Raw genomic sequence first — 19,429 nt, 5'->3', positions numbered from 1 at the left:
CTAAGCTATCTCTATGTTGAGGTCAATGTTCAAGGTGATTTACATCTACAATAACCACAGCCACTGAGTTAGTTCTATGTTGAGGTCAGTGTTGAAGATGGTCCATAACATCTACAATAACCACAGCCACTGAGTTAGTTCTATGTTGAGGTCAGTGCTGAAGGTGATCTACATCTACAATAACCACAGCCACTAAGTTAGTTCTATGTTGAGGTCAGTGCTGAAGGTGATCTACATCTACAATAACCACAGCCACTGAGTTAGTTCTATGTTGAGGTCAGTATTGAAGGTGATCTTCATCTACAATAATCACAGCCACTGAGTTAGTTCTATGTTGAGGTCAGTGTTGAAGGTGATCTACATCTACAAAAATCACAGATACTGAGTTAGTTCTATATAGAGGTCAGTGTTGAAGGTGGTCTACAACATCTACAGTACAGTCAGCCACTAAGCTATCTCTTTGTTGAGGTCAGTGTTCAAGGTGGTCTACAACATCTACAGTAAGCAAATCCACTGAGCTAGTTTTAAATTGAGGTCAATGTTGAAGGTGGTCTACAACATCTACAATAACCACAGCCACTATGTTAATTCTATGTTGAGGTCAGTGCTCAAGTGCCAGTCAGGCTCTAAAACCCCAAAAATGCTAGTAATTAAAAAAAGGCTAGTAGAGATCAGTTACCATAACTCAAATGAACCTTGACAACTGTTCTCATTTAGATTATGTTCAGTGTTGGCATTATTTGACCAAAGTCAGCATTATTTGACCAAACTCCAAAACCTCTTCCTTCTCTCCTTTTCTCAGAACAGAGCTTAGCTTTCTTGGAGCAGTGGTAGCAGACAATGTCTGCCTGGTGTACTGACCAAGGTAAACGATAACCTTCACAGGTAAAAGAGCCTTCACAGAACTCAGAGAAATAAAATCAGAGGTGACTTTTGTTCTGCCAGATCATGACTTCCAGATCATTTTAGACTGACCAGCTGAATTTAACTGTCATCTGATTGCAAAATCATTCAGTTAATAACAATTTTGACTAGACTAACAAGGCTGATACAAACTAGTACACACAAATAGCAAACAACATGACTCAAAAGGCAATGTTAGTACAAAAGGTTTAGAAGCTCCAGCTACTACTGTACAGAACTACACATAGTAAGTGTCTATTTAGGGAAAACAGACATATTCTAAGTGATTTAAAAGCAAACAGTTACAGTTAGTAATGTAAAAGCTAAGAAGTTCTACCCTACTGCCTCGTGATGATCTCCTACCTGTCATTACTGTCTCTCCTCTCAGTCTTTCCATGATGGCTTAAACAACAGAAATAACGTGAACATCTTAGACGCACAGCACGATACTAAGCTTTCAGCAGCCAAAACTTTAAACTGGTCAGACGACATTAAGTCCTTTTGTGCTCCGACAAAGGACGCGCCAGCCCCAGGGACCGGACACCTTTCAGCCTTCATATGGACCGGGCTTTATCCAATGTCACATCACAATGAAATGCAAGATCCATACCAAACACAGTTTAAGAACAGAATGATGGGAGTTACTCTGGAGTTCTTTTTCAGGAAATACAAAACATTTGCTGATTCACAGGACTAATAAAGCTACGTAACGGGAGCTACTCTCACACTCAAGGTTGAGTTATTACACAAAGAAGTTGTCCCTGCTTCTTAGAACTCCTTTTCCATGTAGCTCTGAAACTGGCATCCAGTGCTGCTTCCATGGCAAACTACCTGGTTTTCTCAATGACTCCCATCTGCTGGTTGAGGTCGATGAGCTCCATCAGCTGTTTCTGCAGAGTCTTCTCTCGGCCTGCGATCTGTTTGATGAAGGCATGCTGGAGGAGATCCTGCACGTTCGGCCGCAGCTCAAAGTCCTTGATCAGACACCTGCACACAGTCACACATCCTGTACATTACCTCACAATGTTTCTGCTATTTGTAAATATGTACACTAACGTCATATTAATAACTCCTGGTATTACAGTATACCCAGTTTTAACGTATACAGATGAAATACTATAGGCTAATGGAGAAATACTGTAAGCTTTTAAGTATTAAAAATATTTTAAGGTATTTTTTTTTCAATATTTAAGCTTTTTGGGAACATCAGTCATTAGATGAAGAATAATATATTGGAATTATTTATATCTTGATAAATTCTGTGTGTCAAGATTTGATCACCATATTTTAAATCCAAATTTTAAAGTTTGAGCACCCCTGGTGTTGATTTTGTTGATTTTCTAAGTGAAAATAAATTAACACATCTTCTACAAAGAACAAGTTTCAATATGGCATTTCCTGTACATTGTAATATAGAGGTTCTATTTGCAGAGAAACATATTGGAAAAAAATAAAAATATAAAATTTGCTGTAAAAATCTTTTGCACAGGCCACATTTTATGTTTTCTCCCACAGTGTGTTAAATTAACCAATATATAGAAACAGTGCACCAACATTTACAGAAAAAATGCCATATTTAAGAGCGTTCTCTGTAGAGGACGTGTAAACTTATTTTCACGTAAAACATCAACAAAACGTCATTTGGCCAGAGCACTCAAACATTTACACATGACTGTAGCTATACCTATCTATATTCTATTCAATATTTAAGCTTTTTGGGAACATCAGTTACTATATGAAGAATAATATACTGGAATTATTTATATCTTGATAAAATCTATGCCTCAAGATTTGATCACCATATTTCAAAACCAAGGCATTCTGGATGTTGATCTTATTATAACTTTAGTCTCAGCTATACAGTTTTCTCAGTCATTTCAAAATCTTCTACAGATCTGCTCATCATTCTGGACGCATCTACTATCTAGCTGAAACCCATAAATGTGTTGAGCAGCATCATATTAGAACAATTTTTATTCATTTGCCTGCAACAAAATTGGTTTTATATAATAGAAAACATCGATTTCTAACATGAATGGTGATTTGAGTAGTAGTGTAGTTTACAGGAGTTACAAATATTACAGTAAATTTTAAAGAGCAATGCAAAGACAATGAGGTTAAGAAGGATCATCAAAACTGTTTCAATATGTACAGCAAAACAGAACTCAGAATAAAAAGAAACTGTAATTAGGACTCCATTCAGAGGTGTTAATCCTCTTACAAACTGCAGGTGGTCCTGGCACTGTCTCAGCAATTCCTATAACTAGAACTATACAGTTGTATCCAAAGTTTTGAGAACCTCTAGTCAAATGACATCTTCCGTTGCTGTTTTAAAAGAAAATAAGGTAACATCCTCTATAGAGAACACACTTACATATGTCTTTGTCTCGGAAATGTTAATATACAGTTTCTATTTGCAGTATAACCTATTGTAAAATTTTTTTGCACAGTCTACATTCTGTACCCCCCCCCAAAAAAGTATAAAAAATACTAAAAAATATATTAAATTAAGCAAAAAAATAGAAATAGTGCACTAAAATTTACAGAAAAAGGCCATATTTAAGTGTGTTCTGTGTAGAGGATGTGTTAACTTATCTTCATTTAAAACATCAACAAAACATGCCATTTGGCCAGAGCAGCACATTTGCATACGACTGTAGCTACTGTACCTATAATTTTAACTATATATATATATACACACATATATATATATATTATATATATATATATATATATATATATATATATATATATATATGTATGCGTGTGTGTGTGTGTGTGTATATATATATATATATATATATATATATATACACACACACATACATACATACAAAATAAGAACTGCCTATAACTGATTTTGATTCAGTTACCAAGAAGGAAAAATTATGTTTTAGTTTATGTTTCATCCCACAAACCAACTTAACATGGACTGACAGATTTCACTTACTTGCAAATGAAATCGTTAAACTGATCAGACCAGATCTCTGGCTGGTGCAGAGTCGGAGGAGGGTTTCTGTTTGGGAAGGAAAAGCGAGAGATAAGAGAAAGATAAGAGACAACTAGAATTTCTCTTCTGTGATGGTGCAGAGACACAGCGGCTCAGAGGAAAGAGAAAATGTTCGAGAGTATAAAATTACTGTTCCCCCCCAATATGTGATGATTGAAACAAAAACACAAAGAAAAAAAAGCTGCCTGACTGAAACTTTGTATGTACAGTGTTTTCTTATGATTAGAGCTGGGCTGAACATTGACCTGTATGTATTGAGTAACGTATTCTGTTATAATACATAAGAAGCAACTTATTCATTATTATTACACTGTTCCTCACTCTTACTGGTTGTCAGTTTTCCTCATGTCATTCTTCTGATAATGTTTCATGAAAAATTTTTAAATTAATGAATGAATAAAGGAAGCTCTGAAATTCTCAACATTATAATGACTAAATATCATTATATTATTATTATTATTATTATTATTTATTATATGTCAATATACACAGAAGTGGCACCAAACCTCCAAATGTGGTGGGGCTCAAAAAAAACAGTTGGCTGAGTGACAAAATGCAACTAGGCCAATAAATGGCTAAGTAAAACTACCTTTCATGTCATGCTAATAACATGTCTCTAAAAACCCGTTCATGAATGCTGTCAGGGTTTTGATTTCACTGAGTTCAGCCTAAGAGAGCAAACCTTGCTAGCTAATGTCTCTGAAGAACATCGGGCTGCTTTCATACTCTGTTCATCAGTTCATACAACATCACAAAAACGACCAGAGCTTGGGTTTTTGTGATATTGTTTCATTTTGCTCAGTTGGTTTCACAGAAAAGGCTAATGCCAAAAGTTACATGTGGGTGTTTTTTATTGGTCAGAAATTTTGCAGGAATAAAAGTGCTCTGTTCAGTCCACTCAGGCTTTAGCAGAGCTCAGTAACACAGATTATTAACTGATCACTGATTTATCAGTCCACTCAGGCTTTAGCAGAGCTCAGTAACACTGAGATTAATAACTGATCATCACACTGGTTTATCAGTCTGCTCAGACTTCAGCAGAGCTCAGTAACACTGAGATTAATAACTGATCATCACATTGGTTTATCAGTCTACTCAGGCTTTAGCAGAGCTCAGTAACACTGAGATTAATAACTGATCACATTGATTTATCAGTCTACTCAGGCTTTAGCAGAGCTCAGTAACACTGAGATTAATAACTGATCACATTGATTTATCAGTCTACTCAGGCTTTAGCAGAGCTCAGTAATACTGAGATTAATAACTGATCACATTGATTTATCAGTCTACTCAGGCTTTAGCAGAGCTCAGTAACACTGAGATTAATAACTGATCACATTGATTTATCAGTCTACTCAGGCTTTAGCAGAGCTCAGTAACACTGAGATTAATAACTGATCACATTGATTTATCAGTCTACTCAGGCTTTAGCAGAGCTCAGTAACACTGAGATTAATAACTGATCACATTGATTTATCAGTCTACTCAGGCTTTAGCAGAGCTCAGTAACCCTGAGATTAATAACTGATCACGTTGATTTATCAGTCTACTCAGGCTTTAGCAGAGCTCAGTAACACTGAGATTAATAACTGATCACATTGATTTATCAGTCTACTCAGGCTTTAGCAGAGCTCAGTAACACTGAGATTAATAACTGATCACACTGATTTATCAGTCTACTCAGACTTTAGCAGAGCTCAGTAACAGATTAATAACTGATCACACTGATTTATCAGTCTACTCAGGCTTTAGCAGAGCTCAGTATCACTGAGATTAATAACTGATCACACTAATTTATCAGTCTACTCAGGCTTTAGCAGAGCTCAGTAACACTGAGATTAATAACTGATCACACTGATTTATCAGTCTACTCAGGCTTTAGCAGAGCTCAGTAACCCTGAGATTAATAACTGATCACGTTGATTTATCAGTCTACTCAGACTTCAGCAGAGCTCAGTAACACAGATTAATAACTGATCACATTGATTTATCAGTCTAATCAGGCTTTAGCAGAGCTCAGTAACACTGAGATTAATAACTGATCACATTGATTTATCAGTCTACTCAGGCTTTAGCAGAGGTTAGTATCACTGAGATTAATAACTGATCACACTAATTTATCTGTCTCCTCAGGCTTTAGCAGAGCTCAGTAACCCTGAGATTAATAACTGATCACGTTGATTTATCAGTCTACTCAGACTTCAGCAGGAACCTCAGTGTTTCAGTTGTTTGTTCCTCTTTAGAGTCCATCTAACAAGTATGGCTGCTACACATCAGTGTCTGATTTTAAAATAGTTCATAAACACACAAACAAGCGAGCACGGGTGTGCATACTGCCTTTTCATGAAATATTAACTGAATACTTCCTTTCTGTATTCTGAATACATATTCTCAATACTTGCATTCTGTTACATTTCGACCCCGTGACATGTCTGTCTTTATCATGAATGCTGTTTTTGGAAATAGTTTGGCAAATAACTGAATTAAGACCAAATATAGCTGATCAGGCAAGACATGTTTGCTTTGTTTTGCACTACATTAGCTAAGTGATCATAAAAGCTGCTCCTAGTGTTTACAGCTATGCAAAGTACTTTTGTTAATGTTTCTACATAAACAGGTCTATTTGAGATTACTTGATGCAGCTTGAGGCAGTTTTAGGCATTCTATTCACACAGTGCTAACTAGGGGTTTCTAAGTTTTCATTCATTGTTAGCTACATTAGCCTCGTAGCTCCAGGGCAAAACTAAAGAAGCCAACTTCAGACACCAGAAACATCCTGGCTGACTGACTGACTGCATTTGAGATAAGAAGAAAACTGAATGAGTTTTTTGTCTAACTATTCTTTTAATTCAAATTCATTACTCTGCTTTAAATATGGCAAAACATGCCACACAACAAAACACTTGTGGTAGCAAGAGCTCCCGAAAAGCTTTGCCCTTACCATTCAGATAAGCACACAGATAGACACTTAACAGTGTCCCTAAGGACCTGACAAGCCCACACTGCTGCAGAACAATTGCGTTAATTAGACATAATTTAGTGTCCTGCGTAAAGAGCCTTTTAGCAGAGGCAGCCGAACCTTCAGCGAGGCATTCCAGGCGAATGGCCACTGTGTTCATCCCTCTCTCTTCTGTCCCGTGACAGCGATTAATTACACTAATGGTGTGGGGGGGCATACATCTCCGCTTATCACATGCTACACCCTGCAAAGACAGGGGCTTGACAGACGGTTAAAAAACGGGTTTTGTCCCCCAAATGCTCAGACTATTAAAACGCTTTCTTATCAGGAGGCCAAAACACAGCATGAAAAAAAAAACAAGCCCAGCTGAAAAACAAGGCAAGAGATCTGCAATTGAAAGCAGAGTTCTTTGTAAATTCACTGCTCAAAAGGGCATTTAGTATCCAGCTGACGTGCATTTTGTTTCGGCAGTGTTTTTCTTCCTTTCTCAGTCATGACACTAAAGAAGAGCTACAGTGAATATATAATGACTCACAGCACAAACAGCCGCATATGCTTATGTCAAACACAGGTAAACAGGAAGGAAAGGCTTCGGCTGAAAAGAAGCAGAAAGCAGAAAAATCAGCTCAGGTAGAAACACATGTGTTTACACAGATGAGCACAGTGATGAGTAACTGAGAGACAGAGACTGCAGTAATGCAGACATACACATAGATAAACACACACGGGCAACAGGCTACAGCAGTGATGTAGTGACCCAAAACAGGAAAGAAAGAAAGAAAGAAAGAAAGAAAGAAAGAAAGAAAGAAAGAAAGAAAGAAAGAAAAGAAAGAAAGAAAGAAAGAAAGAAAGAAAGAAAGAAAGAAAGAGAAAGAAAGACCGAAAGAACGAAAGAAAGAACCGTTGGAAGGATAGGCAGATGAAAGAAAGAAAGAAGAAAGAAAAAATAGGATGATGAGAAAGAAAGAAAGAAAGAAAAAGAAAAAAACGTTGGAAGGATAGGCAGATGACAAAGAAAGAAAGAAGGTAAGGGAGAAAGGATAGGCAGATGAAAGCAAGAAAGGATAGGCAGATGAAAGAAAGAAAGAAAGAAAGAAAGAAAGAAAGAAAGAAAGAAAGAAAGAAAGAACCGTTGGAAGGATAGGCAGATGAAAGAAAGAAAGAAAGAAAGAAAGAAAGAAAGAAAGAAAGAACCGTTGGAAGGATAGGCAGATGAAAGAAAGAAAGAAAGAAAGAAAGAAAGAAAGAAAAGATAGGCTGATGACAAAGAAAGAAAGAAGGTAAGGGAGGAAGGATAGGCAGATGAAAGAAAGAAAGGATAGGCAGATGAAAGAATGAAAGAAAGAAAGAACCGTTGGAAGGATAGGCAGATGAAAGAAAGAAAGAAGAGAGAAAAGATAGGCTGATGAAAAAGAAAGAAAGAAAGAAAGAAAGAAAGAAAGAAAGAAAGAAAGAAAAGATAGACAGATGACAAAGAAAGAAAGAAGGTAAGGATGAAAGGATAGGCAGATGAAAGCAAGAAAGGATAGGCAGATGAAAGAAAGAAAGAACCGTTGGAAGGATAGGCAGATGAAAGAAAGAAAGGATAGGCAGACGAAAGAAAGAAAGAAAGAAAGAACCGTTGGAAGGATAGGCAGATGAAAGAAAGAAAGAAGAGAGAAAAGATAGGCAGATGAAAAAGAAAGAAGGTAAGGAAGGACAGGCAGCTCTGTTTTGTAGTGTTTGTGTCTTGGCTGTGTTCTGTCCTCCTGTCTGGTTTCTGGCTGTGTTTCAGTCCTGCTGGTACCAGGGAGGTAAAAACGGCTGTGGCTCTTTCCCAAAGCAGAGACTCAATCTGGGCCGGTCTGGGGCTGCAGCCCTTCTGTGCTCCGGATCTGGAGCTGTAGCTTTGTGTCAGCTCTGCTGAGGTCAGATTCTCTTCCTTTACTATGATGAATCTCTTCAGGCATCTCTTATCTTTCACTGGCCCTTCGATCCCTTCACTGGCCACCCAGATCTTTGAGACTCCTGCTAGACCACTCAGTTAATCAAACTAAACTGTGCTGGTCATCCCAGAAACCTGACTGAAGACTCTGGAATCCTCTCATTTTCTGCCTGGAAACAACGGAGTAACTAGCATACTATTAAAACGCACCGACTCTATATTGCCAAAAGTACTCGCTCGTCTGCCTTCACATGCATATGAACTTGAGTGACATCCCATTCTTAATCCACAGGGTTTAATATGATGTCGGCCCTTTGCAGCTATAACAGCTCCAACTCTTCTGGGAAGGCTTTCCACAAGGTTTAGGAGTGTGTTTATGGGACCATTCTTCCAGAAGCGCATTTGTGTGGTCAGACACTAATGTTGGACGAGAAGGCCTGGCTCGCAGTCTCCGCTCTAATTCGTCCCAAAGGTGCTCCATCGGGTTGAGGTCAGGACTCTGTGAAGGCCAGTCAAATCCTTCCACACCAAACTCGCTCCTCCATGTCTTTATGGACCTTGCTTTTCATGTTGGAACAGGAAGGGGCCGTCCCCAAACTGTTCCCACAAAGTTGGGAGCGGGAAATTGTACAACCCCGACCCATAATCCCCCGTCCACCAAACTTTATACTTGGCACAATGCAGTCAGACAAGTACCGTTCTCCTGGCAACCGCCAAACCCAGACTCATCCATCGGACTGCCAGACGGAGAAGCGTGATTGGTCACTCCAGAGAACACGTCTCCACTGCTCCAGAGTCCAGTGGCGGCACTTTACAGCACCGCATTCGACGCTCTGCATTGTGCTTGGTGATGTAAGGCTTGGATGCAGCTGCTCGGCCATGGAAACCCATTCCATGAAGCTCTCTACGCTGTTCTTGAGCTAATCTGAAGGCCACATGAAGTTTGAAGGTCTGCAGCGATTGACTCTGAAGAAAGTTGGCCACCTCTACGCACTATGTGCCTCAGCATCCGCTGACCCCGCTCTGTCATTTTACGTGGCCGACCACTTCGTGGCCGACCACTTCGTGGCTGAGTTGCTGTCGTTCCCAATCGCTTCCACTTTGTTTTAATACCACTGGCAGTTGACCGAGGAATATTTAGTAGCGAGGAAATTTCACGACTAGACTTGTTGCACAGGTGGCATCCTATCACGGTACCATGCTGGAATTCACTGAGCTCCTGAGAGCGACTCATTCTTTCACTAATGTTTGTAGAAGCAGTCTGCAGGCCTAGGTGCTTGGTTTTACACACCTGTGGCCATGGAAGTGATTGGAACACCTGAATTCAATGATTTGGATGGATGAGTGAATACTTTTGGCAATATAGTGTATTTAATTAAAATACAGTCACGTCTTTTATGGATGCAAATCACCTCATGGCACTGGCTTATAACTGACTCATTCACATACTCATTCACTCATGTTTAGCAGACTAAAATTCTCCACAAGGGGGCGCCAGAAGCAGTCGAAAAGCTTTTGAGGCTTCACAAGAGCACAAGAGTTTCCTTGTTTATCTATTCGTCTATTTTTCCTTTCTATTTTGCCTCTCTGTCTTCTTTGCCTTTTAAAACTTCTTTAAAGTGCTATAGAAATAAAAGTATTATTATTATTACTGTTGTTGTTATTATGATCACAAAATTCTCCTAGTTGTGTAGAAGCACTAAGCAAAGACAACGCTGCACTCCTGATTCAGTGTTACATGGTTTTCTAGCCTCTGTGGATCATATAGAGATAATCTGATCATATAGAGACAACAGGGAGCCAACAGTGATGGACTAGATGGACCTTATATTGATAATGCTTTCTTTTACAGTTCTCTAGGTTCTAGGCATAAACCAGGTAACTATGAGGTACAAACGCCAAAGTGCTAGATAATTATTTTGTGTAACATTGTAGTCCATCCAATCCAGTACAGTTTAACTACATTAGAGTGAAATCACCAACAGATTCTAGGCTTTAACTGGTTAATACCTAGAACGTTAGGAACTTTATCACAAAAAGCACTATCCTCAATTCACACACCTCCATCCTGCATCAGACCCATTCAGCCTGGACTGAGGGCGCATGGTCATGTGACGGCTCTGTAACGTGGCAGGGTTCTACTGATTCATAAAGTGTGTGAGAGAGAGAGAGAGAGAGAGAGAGAGAGAGAGAGAGAGAGAGAGAGAGACAGCATGGTGTAGCTGGGCAGAAGCAGCAGTCAGAGAGATTAGCACGCTGCTCAGTGAAGACTCCCCCAGTGTGTCCTCAAGCTAAACACGACTGCAGACGCTTTGTGTGAATGTGTGTGTGTGTGTGTGTGTGTGTGTGTGTTTCTTTGTGTGCCACTGCAGTGGGCATGTACAGATACCCAAAATCTCATATCACAATGATCACCTAATTTTTTTTCACAGTTGCAGCTGACAACAACAAATAATAAATGATGGTTATTCGCTTATTTAGTTCATCTCGATTTTCTGCATTTGTCTTCTGCACCCAAATTTGAGCCTAAAGAAAGAAAGCAGTGCATTTTGTTTCACTAAATGCTTCTATTTTGTTTTTTTTTCCTCTATTTTAATGTCAAGATTTTCATTACACAATGATGTCAGCATAACAATCTGATAGAACCATAGAATCTTTGGAATTTAAACATGAATTTCAAATTTTCTAATGTCTAATTTGTTCCCCTTTTGCTTTAATAACAGTGTGCGCTGGAGCTGCCACAGACTCTGATCACTAACAGTGACGAAAGCCTCTGAGGAGCAGATCAAGTGTTGTGTGAACATGAGCTTCAAAAGGCCTCAATATGGTTAGTGTCACAAATTTGCTTTTTTTGAGTATTTCTTCGTCATTTTATTTGACATAACTTGTCTTTGCATTAACTTTTTCAAAAAAACTTTGTTGTTTAATTGCAGGATTAAATGAAAACAATCCTAAATTTTCAAAATCTCGTCTCAAGACTTTTGGGCCCCGCTGTCTATAACAAAATATTATAGGACAAAATAGGCTTCACCAGCAGTTATTATTACCCTAAATAATCAACTTGAAACCGAATAGAAAATCACATGAATGCAGAGTGAACAAGACCACTGAGAACAACAGTGGCTGAATGCTTCTCTTGCTCTAACATACGTTAGGCCTTTTTTCGAGTGTAACTACATCTTTCCACTTTGCTGTTGTTATGGATCGTTTGCGGATTGTTGGTTTATTTATAGTTCTCTGGTGAACTCTTCAGTTACTGATATTGCTGCATTAACAGCGTGTTTGGGTTCTAAATGATACTTCAGACTCGATGTACTTCAGTGATAAACAAATTCACAGTACTGCAGTAGCTGGAAAAAGCTTATATCAAGAGAATCATCAATGCAAGCTGTCATTTAAAAGCTGTAGTTGAATGTTAAAAGGACTACAGTTGCTGGGTCACAGCAACAGCGTGACACAGCTGGGCTTCTGGATGGAACTAGAGAGGGTTAAAAGGGTCTAACTAGGAAAATGGATTAACGGTGTTATTGATAATAATAATTATTGGTGTTAATAATTAATTGTTTTAATGTGTTAAGTTTGACAACATTAATCACTGTTTATGATATAATCATGATATTGTTTTTAAAACAAAACCATTTTTAAAGCTATACAAACCATATTCTCAATGTCATTTTAAATAGCAGTGCTGTGTAGTTTAACACAAATGTACAATATATACTGTAAAATAATCACTAAAAATTGAAAATAAAAAACAAACCCTTTATATTGATTCTCACTGTGTGTATAACTGTCATAAAAGTCTTTTTTGCAGTCAGGGGTGAAGAACTTCCTAGAGAGCACTGCAATCATTTCTGAAAGCAGTGAAAACTGCTTAATGTGGAAGTCTGTGCTTTATAATTAGGGTTTATCAAATGCTACCAGAGTGCTATTTTCTTCTAGCGCCCTAATGGTTCTGTTAAATCAGCATCAAGCTTGTGGTTTAATGCTACACACAGACAGCAGCTTTTAACAGACGTTCAGTTGTTCTCTCAGACTACTTCACATGTTTCAAACTCACTTTTGTTCAGTGCAGCGTGAGGCAGCTGTCGTCATCAGGGGGTGGTTACATTGGTTGGCTAATTTGCATAATGTGACGTAGGTTTGTACTACAGTACTGATCCACGTCCTGCAGAGCCAGAGTGCGACTTTTTTCAGACTGGGAGGTACAAGATCCAGCCCACCTTAAACTCTGACTGTATTTTTCCGGTTACACACACACATACACACCCACCTACATGTATATACGCAGCATTTCCTGTGTGTGTGTGTGTGTGTGTGTGTGTGTGTGTGTGTGTGTGTGTGTGTGTGTGTGTGTGTGTGTTTTGCCTTTTTTGCAAAACAACTTTTTCTAAAATCTGCACATTTTCATCAACGCTTATTTATTATTTATATGCTACGCTGAGATGGGTAGCTACTAAGGAAATGCAAAGTGGCGAAAGCTTCTCTCTCAAATGTGACAATCATGACTGTCAATATGCTACAAACCCACACTAGCTAAGTAAGTTAAGCCCAGCATTTTTCACGGCCCATCTGCTTGGATACGTCCTCACCTTAGTTTTCTGCAGTTGTTGCTGCTGCCATCTTCACACGATTCACATATGAAAATTGCTACATCAGTAATGCCAGAAAATGCATGAACTCCGTACAGCTGTTTGTTGTGTCAGACGGTATCAGATTTACATCATCTTGCTAAATACGATATATGATAGCCCAGGGGTCGGCAACCCAAATGTTAAGAAGAGCCATTTTGTCCTTTCAAAAAAAATCAAACCACCTTTTACAACATTTTATTTCCGTTTTACCATCTTGACTGTAAATATGTCTCAGTACGTGCTAATGTACTAGTATAGACTAAAAATATAAACAAAAACACAGACTTACTTTGCTCTGCTTTAAGCTTTAGCTCAGCTGTAGCTGCTTTTCTCGCATCTCCGGCAGGAAACTTTTCCGCAAAAGTAGGATATTTTCTTGTAAAAAGTCTCTTTACATTCGATTTTTTTACATGGCTAAAGTCAGCTTCTCATTCGCCAGCTTGTTCGAATTTTCCCATTCCGCCTTAAATGGTGCCTGAGGCGCTAGAATGTAACTACAGCACCACTAAAGGTGGAATAGGACAATTTGAACGAGAAGCTGGCGAATGAGAAGCGACTTCAGCTTCATGACTTGACAGTTTTTGTTGCAGATTAAACGTATCAGGAAACCAGCTGGAGTGATTATAAATGCAAATAAGTCCGTTCATCTTCAAATTATCAATATTCATTTTAAATCTTTCTCTTTGCCTTTCTGTTTGCTACTAGCTAGGCAAGGTTGTTGTCTGTGTTGCTATGGTGACCAGCAGTCTGCACTGATCTTCAGGGTTAAAGGGTGAATCAGCAGTTCTACATTAACTTCAGCGTTTAAGACCATTTATTGTTAAACTGTGTTGAACGATCAGCAGAGCCTTATTTTACTGCAGAGGAGGATTATTTTATTTTATTTTTATCTAAAAACCTAATTCTGTTGTGGAGCTGTGACAGGGCAGTAAAAGAGCCGCATGTTCCTGACCTGTGATAGGCTGATGTTTGCTTTCTGTTCCACCTTAAATAGTGCCACAGTTAAACACACTCTTAAAGACGTTTGAATGTAGGTACTACATGATTTAAGGTGGAACAGAAAATGAGAATAACAAGCTAACTTGGTTTAACCCCTAAATTACTACAGATATACACTTAGATGTAGTATTTATTCATTAGCTCCCAGTAACGGGGCCAAAATGCTACCAGCCCACCACGAATTCTCCCGATTACCCACACTGGCATTTAATACTGCAGTATAACTAATTACCAGCACAGGTGTGTGTGGGTGTGCAAGGGTGCTTATGAAAGCAGGTAAGAAGACAAAAGTGCTGCACCATCAAGATGATGCAGGATGATTACAGGGCTTTGAGTGTGAAGGCAGAGGACAGTAAACAATCAGCCTTCACCTTCAGCCAGAGACGAGCACGCATCCCCCACAATCAGCACTGCACTATAGCAGACAACAGCAGACTAATGTGAGTCTAGAGCAGCCTGAGAACAGCCTGACCACAGCCTATAGCAGACTGATATCATCCTCAGTTCAGCCTCCAAGTCTCCAAGCCAAACAGAGCCATTAGCAATGAAAGCATGCCAGTTATCTCAAGACAGCTCCAAGGCCCACAGCGGAACGGGAGAACCATCCATCTCTGTACGGCAAAACACAAACGATCGTCTGTGTCAAAGGGCAGCACAAAAGCTCCCTGACGGCGTATTCCAGCAGCTGAAATGAACCATGAAGAGAATGTAATAGCAATAAAGGAAAACAAGCTTTTAGTTATGCTGCACCGTCCGAATGGAATTTGTTACAGAAACACTAAAAACTTCAGGAACTTGTTTCATTATATTGCTTTAAAAACATTCTTCTAACAGTGGAAGTGGGTAAAACTGTCTGTCAGCGTTTTAAATGATTTATGTGGGTTGATGTTTAATGATTTTTCTGTTTTATATTTGTGATGTGTAATTGTTTCTGTGGGAACAAAAGGGTCCAACTAGGAAAACGCATTAATGGTGTTATTGATAACAATTGTTGGTGGTGTTAATAATTTATTGTTTTAATGTGTTAAGTTTGACACCACTAATCACTGTTTATGATATAATCATGTTATTGTTTTTAAAACAAATAAAGTAAACGATATTCTCAATGCCATTGTAACTAGTACTGTGTAGGTTATTGTGATGTACAATATGTACAATAAAATAATCACTAAAAATGAAAAGTAAATAAACAAGCCCTTCACATTTTGATTCTCACTGTGTGTGTAATTGTCATAAAGGTAAAATAGACCTTGTACACTAATAATAAAGGAAAACAAGCCTTAATTATGCTGTATATCCAATTGGAATTCGTGACAGAACAACTAAAAACTTCAAGAATATGTGTCATTAAATAATTTTACAAACGTTTTTCAAACAGTGGTTCTGGGTAAACTGTCTGTCAGTGTTTTAAGTGATTTACTGTGGGTTGCTGATTAATGATTTTTCTGTTTTCTTATTTTTAATGTGTAACTTGTTTCTGTGAGGACAATTTATATGTTGCTGCCTATCTTGCTGCTGTTCTTGGCCAGCACACTCCAGATTTTTAATCTCAGTGACATTTTTCTGGTTAAAGGGGTGGATAATATAGTAAAAATACAATATCTCAAAGATTTTTCTTGATACATGACATGTTATAATATTTAGTTTTTGTGAAGTTTAATCAGTTGAAACACAAAAAAGAAACTAGTTGTGCCACATTTAAAAACATTATAAATAACTATGAATACATTGACTTCTACTCAACATTTAAATTTAAATTTCATTGTAAAAAAAAAAAATAAACCACGCAGTTGGTCAGTGTTCTTTAAGTACTGACAATATCCACCATATGCTAAGAAAAGCATATCACAGCATATTGTGACATCATTTATCATGATAATACATATTGGCAATATTTTATGATGGTGTTTTAGGGCCACTGTTAATAAAAAATAAAAACAGTAGACTTCGAGAATATAGTGTGACTCAGAATATTACGACTTTATTTTTGAAGTCTACTGTTTTTATTTTTATTAACAGTGGCCCTAAAACACCGTCATAATATTTCCCACCTCTACCACACAGCAGACAAAAATAGCTAAAACTATGGGACAAAACTGCAAAACACAAAAGACACTAGATTATTAAATATTTGTCTGAATCTGATGAAACTTGTCTGTTTACACAGAGCTTGACCATCATTTCTCAAACACTCATCATACATTTTAGGCCAGCATGTGAACAATGCATTATTAAATTATCCCATATCTAATTAGAATGTTGGAAGTGAGTAATGAACTCATGAAAGTTAAATTTTAGATAAATGAAAATCTGGCTATTCATTTTTTCCTTTTGCTTATAATCTGTCGACAGCAGTAGGTCACAGTGTTGTTACTAAGTTAGCAATCGTCATCGTTAGTAATGTGGAGTTTTTTCAGTCTCCGGTCAGTTGTGGTTGGATTCAGGTCCGGTCGGGTTGGGTTTGGGCTTTGTTAGCCTGCATTCTGGCTGGAATGAAATTTTAGGCCCGACTTAATCTTTGAAACAGACTCATAAGAAGCTGAGAATATAGATTTATGCTCTGAACAAAGACACATCATTATTAAAGTGCCAATAGGCAGCAGTAGTGTGGAGACAGCCAGGTAAAAATGAATAAGACAAATAAGAGAAAAAAGTCAAATATATGTGTTGAACACAGTGACAGCAATAGTAGCTCTGCCCATTTAAAAATAACAGACTGTGAAGTTAGAGTGAGCAGCGGGAAACACAAGAAGAGGCAGAACAGCAGAGAAGGAATGGTGACAGCAAATCAGAGCTTTGGTGGCACTCAGACTGTTTTAAGATCAATGAGAGGGCGTCACCTTGGGATTTTAAACAGAGCTCTCATTGGATGGAGGTCTGCCAGGGGCGGGTCTCCATCTCCCAGTTCAATGGCGGTGATCCCAAGAGACCAGACGTCACAGCGGGCGTCGTAGGTGGAGTCCAGCTGCTGCTCACACGCTATGACCTTCAACAACACACCACAGTCTCAACCTGGCAATGCCTACACATTGACAACTTGCATTTAAATGTATAGAAACCTAAACTAAGCCAGGACGTTTGAACTTCCATGAATTATAGACAAAGCAAATGAATCAGAACAAGCGAAAGACCTGAACTGCTTATGTTAGTGTTTCTTTGCTTAAACACTACAGTGAGGCACACATTATACATTTACATTTAATCTCATACAGTACTGAGAATATAGACGACTCAGATCACAGATCACAGTACACACATTGTGTTTGTTATACTGGGTGAAATTTCTACCTGATTTTGAATCTACAGTCTACATAATGAGTCCACAGCAAGCCTGTTAAGTAAAAAAGTTTTAAAAAGTAAAAACTAAAAAAGTAGCACAATAAACAGTCCTGAAAGTCTATCACCTCCATATCTGAACCACCTTAGACAGCAAAGCCTGTCCACTGTTACTGCACATTGTGAGAAAAGCGTAAAAGAAGAAGCTGCTGAGCATGTTTACCTGAGGCGAGGACAGTCCGTTAAGCTGTAAGTCTTTGCCTCTGGGTGAGGCTCCTGTTCAGACAGTAAAGCCTGTATGTCCCTCACGTTTAATCCACCGGCTCATGCCAGCAGTCCGAGTGACCATTTTGTTCCTGCTCGGCCATGTGTCGAGATCTAAAGTCAAATCTGGTCGTCTACCCCCCCAGCTGTGATTTCCCCTCCCCTGAGCTTTGATTGATCCCATTTTCCTCCATAAACCATGAATCACAGAGGAGTAATTTTACTGTGATGCAATTCTATGTAAACGTTATGTAAAATCTGAGGGACCACATTTGCAATTCAACCGATACATTTACGGTAAACACGCCCACCAACCACAGGCAACTCCACTCGAACCCGTCTCACTGTGACGTCACTCATTTACGAGGGTTTGGAAAGCTGAACTGCCTTAGAGCTCACCTCAGGAGCCATCCAGAAGGGTGTGCCAACCGACGTATTCCTCCGCAGACGGGTATTGGTCAGCTGGGCGGACACTCCTGAGGAAAGGTGGAAAATAAAGAGCATTAGAGAAAAATTCTGTCCATTTTAAAAACTTTCCAGGGAATTGAATGGTTAAGATGTAAACAAAGTCATTCAGAGTAGTTTGATGTGATTGTTCACAGTGGTCGTGATAGGAACCAGACGTCTGAACAGTTTAATGCCTCTAATAGCTCCCGCACAGAAAGTTAATACATGAATTAGTTATGAATATGTCGTCTGATATCTGAGACATTGTGAAACAATAGTTTTGAGAGGGTTTTGGCCTAAAACATTTTTTAAAATCCATTCATGGCAAAGAGATACATGCAGGGTGCTGGAAGGCAAACAAACTTTTTTTTTTTCAGATTTACCATTATTAACATTACATTTAATTATAAATATTACTCAGAAGACTCAGGTTCACTGGACATTCTGGATAGTAAATTAAATAGCTATTTGTGTTGTAGCCATCCAAACTCCTGGTTTCTACCACCACTGTAAAGAAATCTGAGTCTGTAAGTTTCTCCACAATGAACCATTTCATATGAAGCCACTCCGATTGGCTGTGTGTACATCTCAATGACTGAATTAGGCAGAAATTTAAAGAACTCCCCTTTAAAGAGATACAAGAGGTTTAAAGTGAAAAATCAGCGGTCCTGACATTATTTAACTGTTGAAAATCAATGGGCATGTACTACAGATTGTACAGTATACACACTGGCCACTTTATTTTAAAAACTCCAACCTTGTGCTTCCACTCTCCAGCCACTTTATGAGCTCCCACCTACTTTATAAAGTCACTATATAGATGTACAACATGCTTGTGAGATCATGAACAATAAACCTCTGCTGCTGTGTCGCCATGTTTTAGTTCATGTCATGCCCATATTAGGAACTCCGGGTCTAAGCTGATTTCTCTGTGAGAAAAATGAATGCTGTTACCAAAAATCACCGCATTCACATCATGTTCCACATCTTTTTTCTCTCAGTGTCACTGGATC

The 19,429-nt window shown here is 38.5% G+C and overlaps 1 protein-coding gene across 1 annotated transcript in view; it reads right to left on the bottom strand.

The window, feature by feature from the left end:
• myo3a (myosin IIIA) overlaps window positions 1–19,429 on the bottom strand; it is a 181,939-nt gene that overhangs the window by 59,625 nt on the left and 102,885 nt on the right. Inside the window, exons 8-11 of the mRNA XM_036581866.1 lie at window positions 18,369–18,445; window positions 17,270–17,415; window positions 3,854–3,919; window positions 1,735–1,890 (exon numbers count right to left, since the gene is read on the bottom strand). Of these exons, the coding sequence (XP_036437759.1) occupies window positions 1,735–1,890; window positions 3,854–3,919; window positions 17,270–17,415; window positions 18,369–18,445 (445 nt within the window). The remainder of the gene's footprint in view (window positions 1–1,734; window positions 1,891–3,853; window positions 3,920–17,269; window positions 17,416–18,368; window positions 18,446–19,429) is intronic.

Source organism: Colossoma macropomum, unplaced genomic scaffold (assembly GCF_904425465.1).
Source record: "Colossoma macropomum unplaced genomic scaffold, Colossoma_macropomum, whole genome shotgun sequence".
In the NCBI taxonomy this organism is placed as follows: domain Eukaryota; kingdom Metazoa; phylum Chordata; class Actinopteri; order Characiformes; family Serrasalmidae; genus Colossoma; species Colossoma macropomum.
This window is presented reverse-complemented; position numbering and strand designations above follow the sequence as displayed.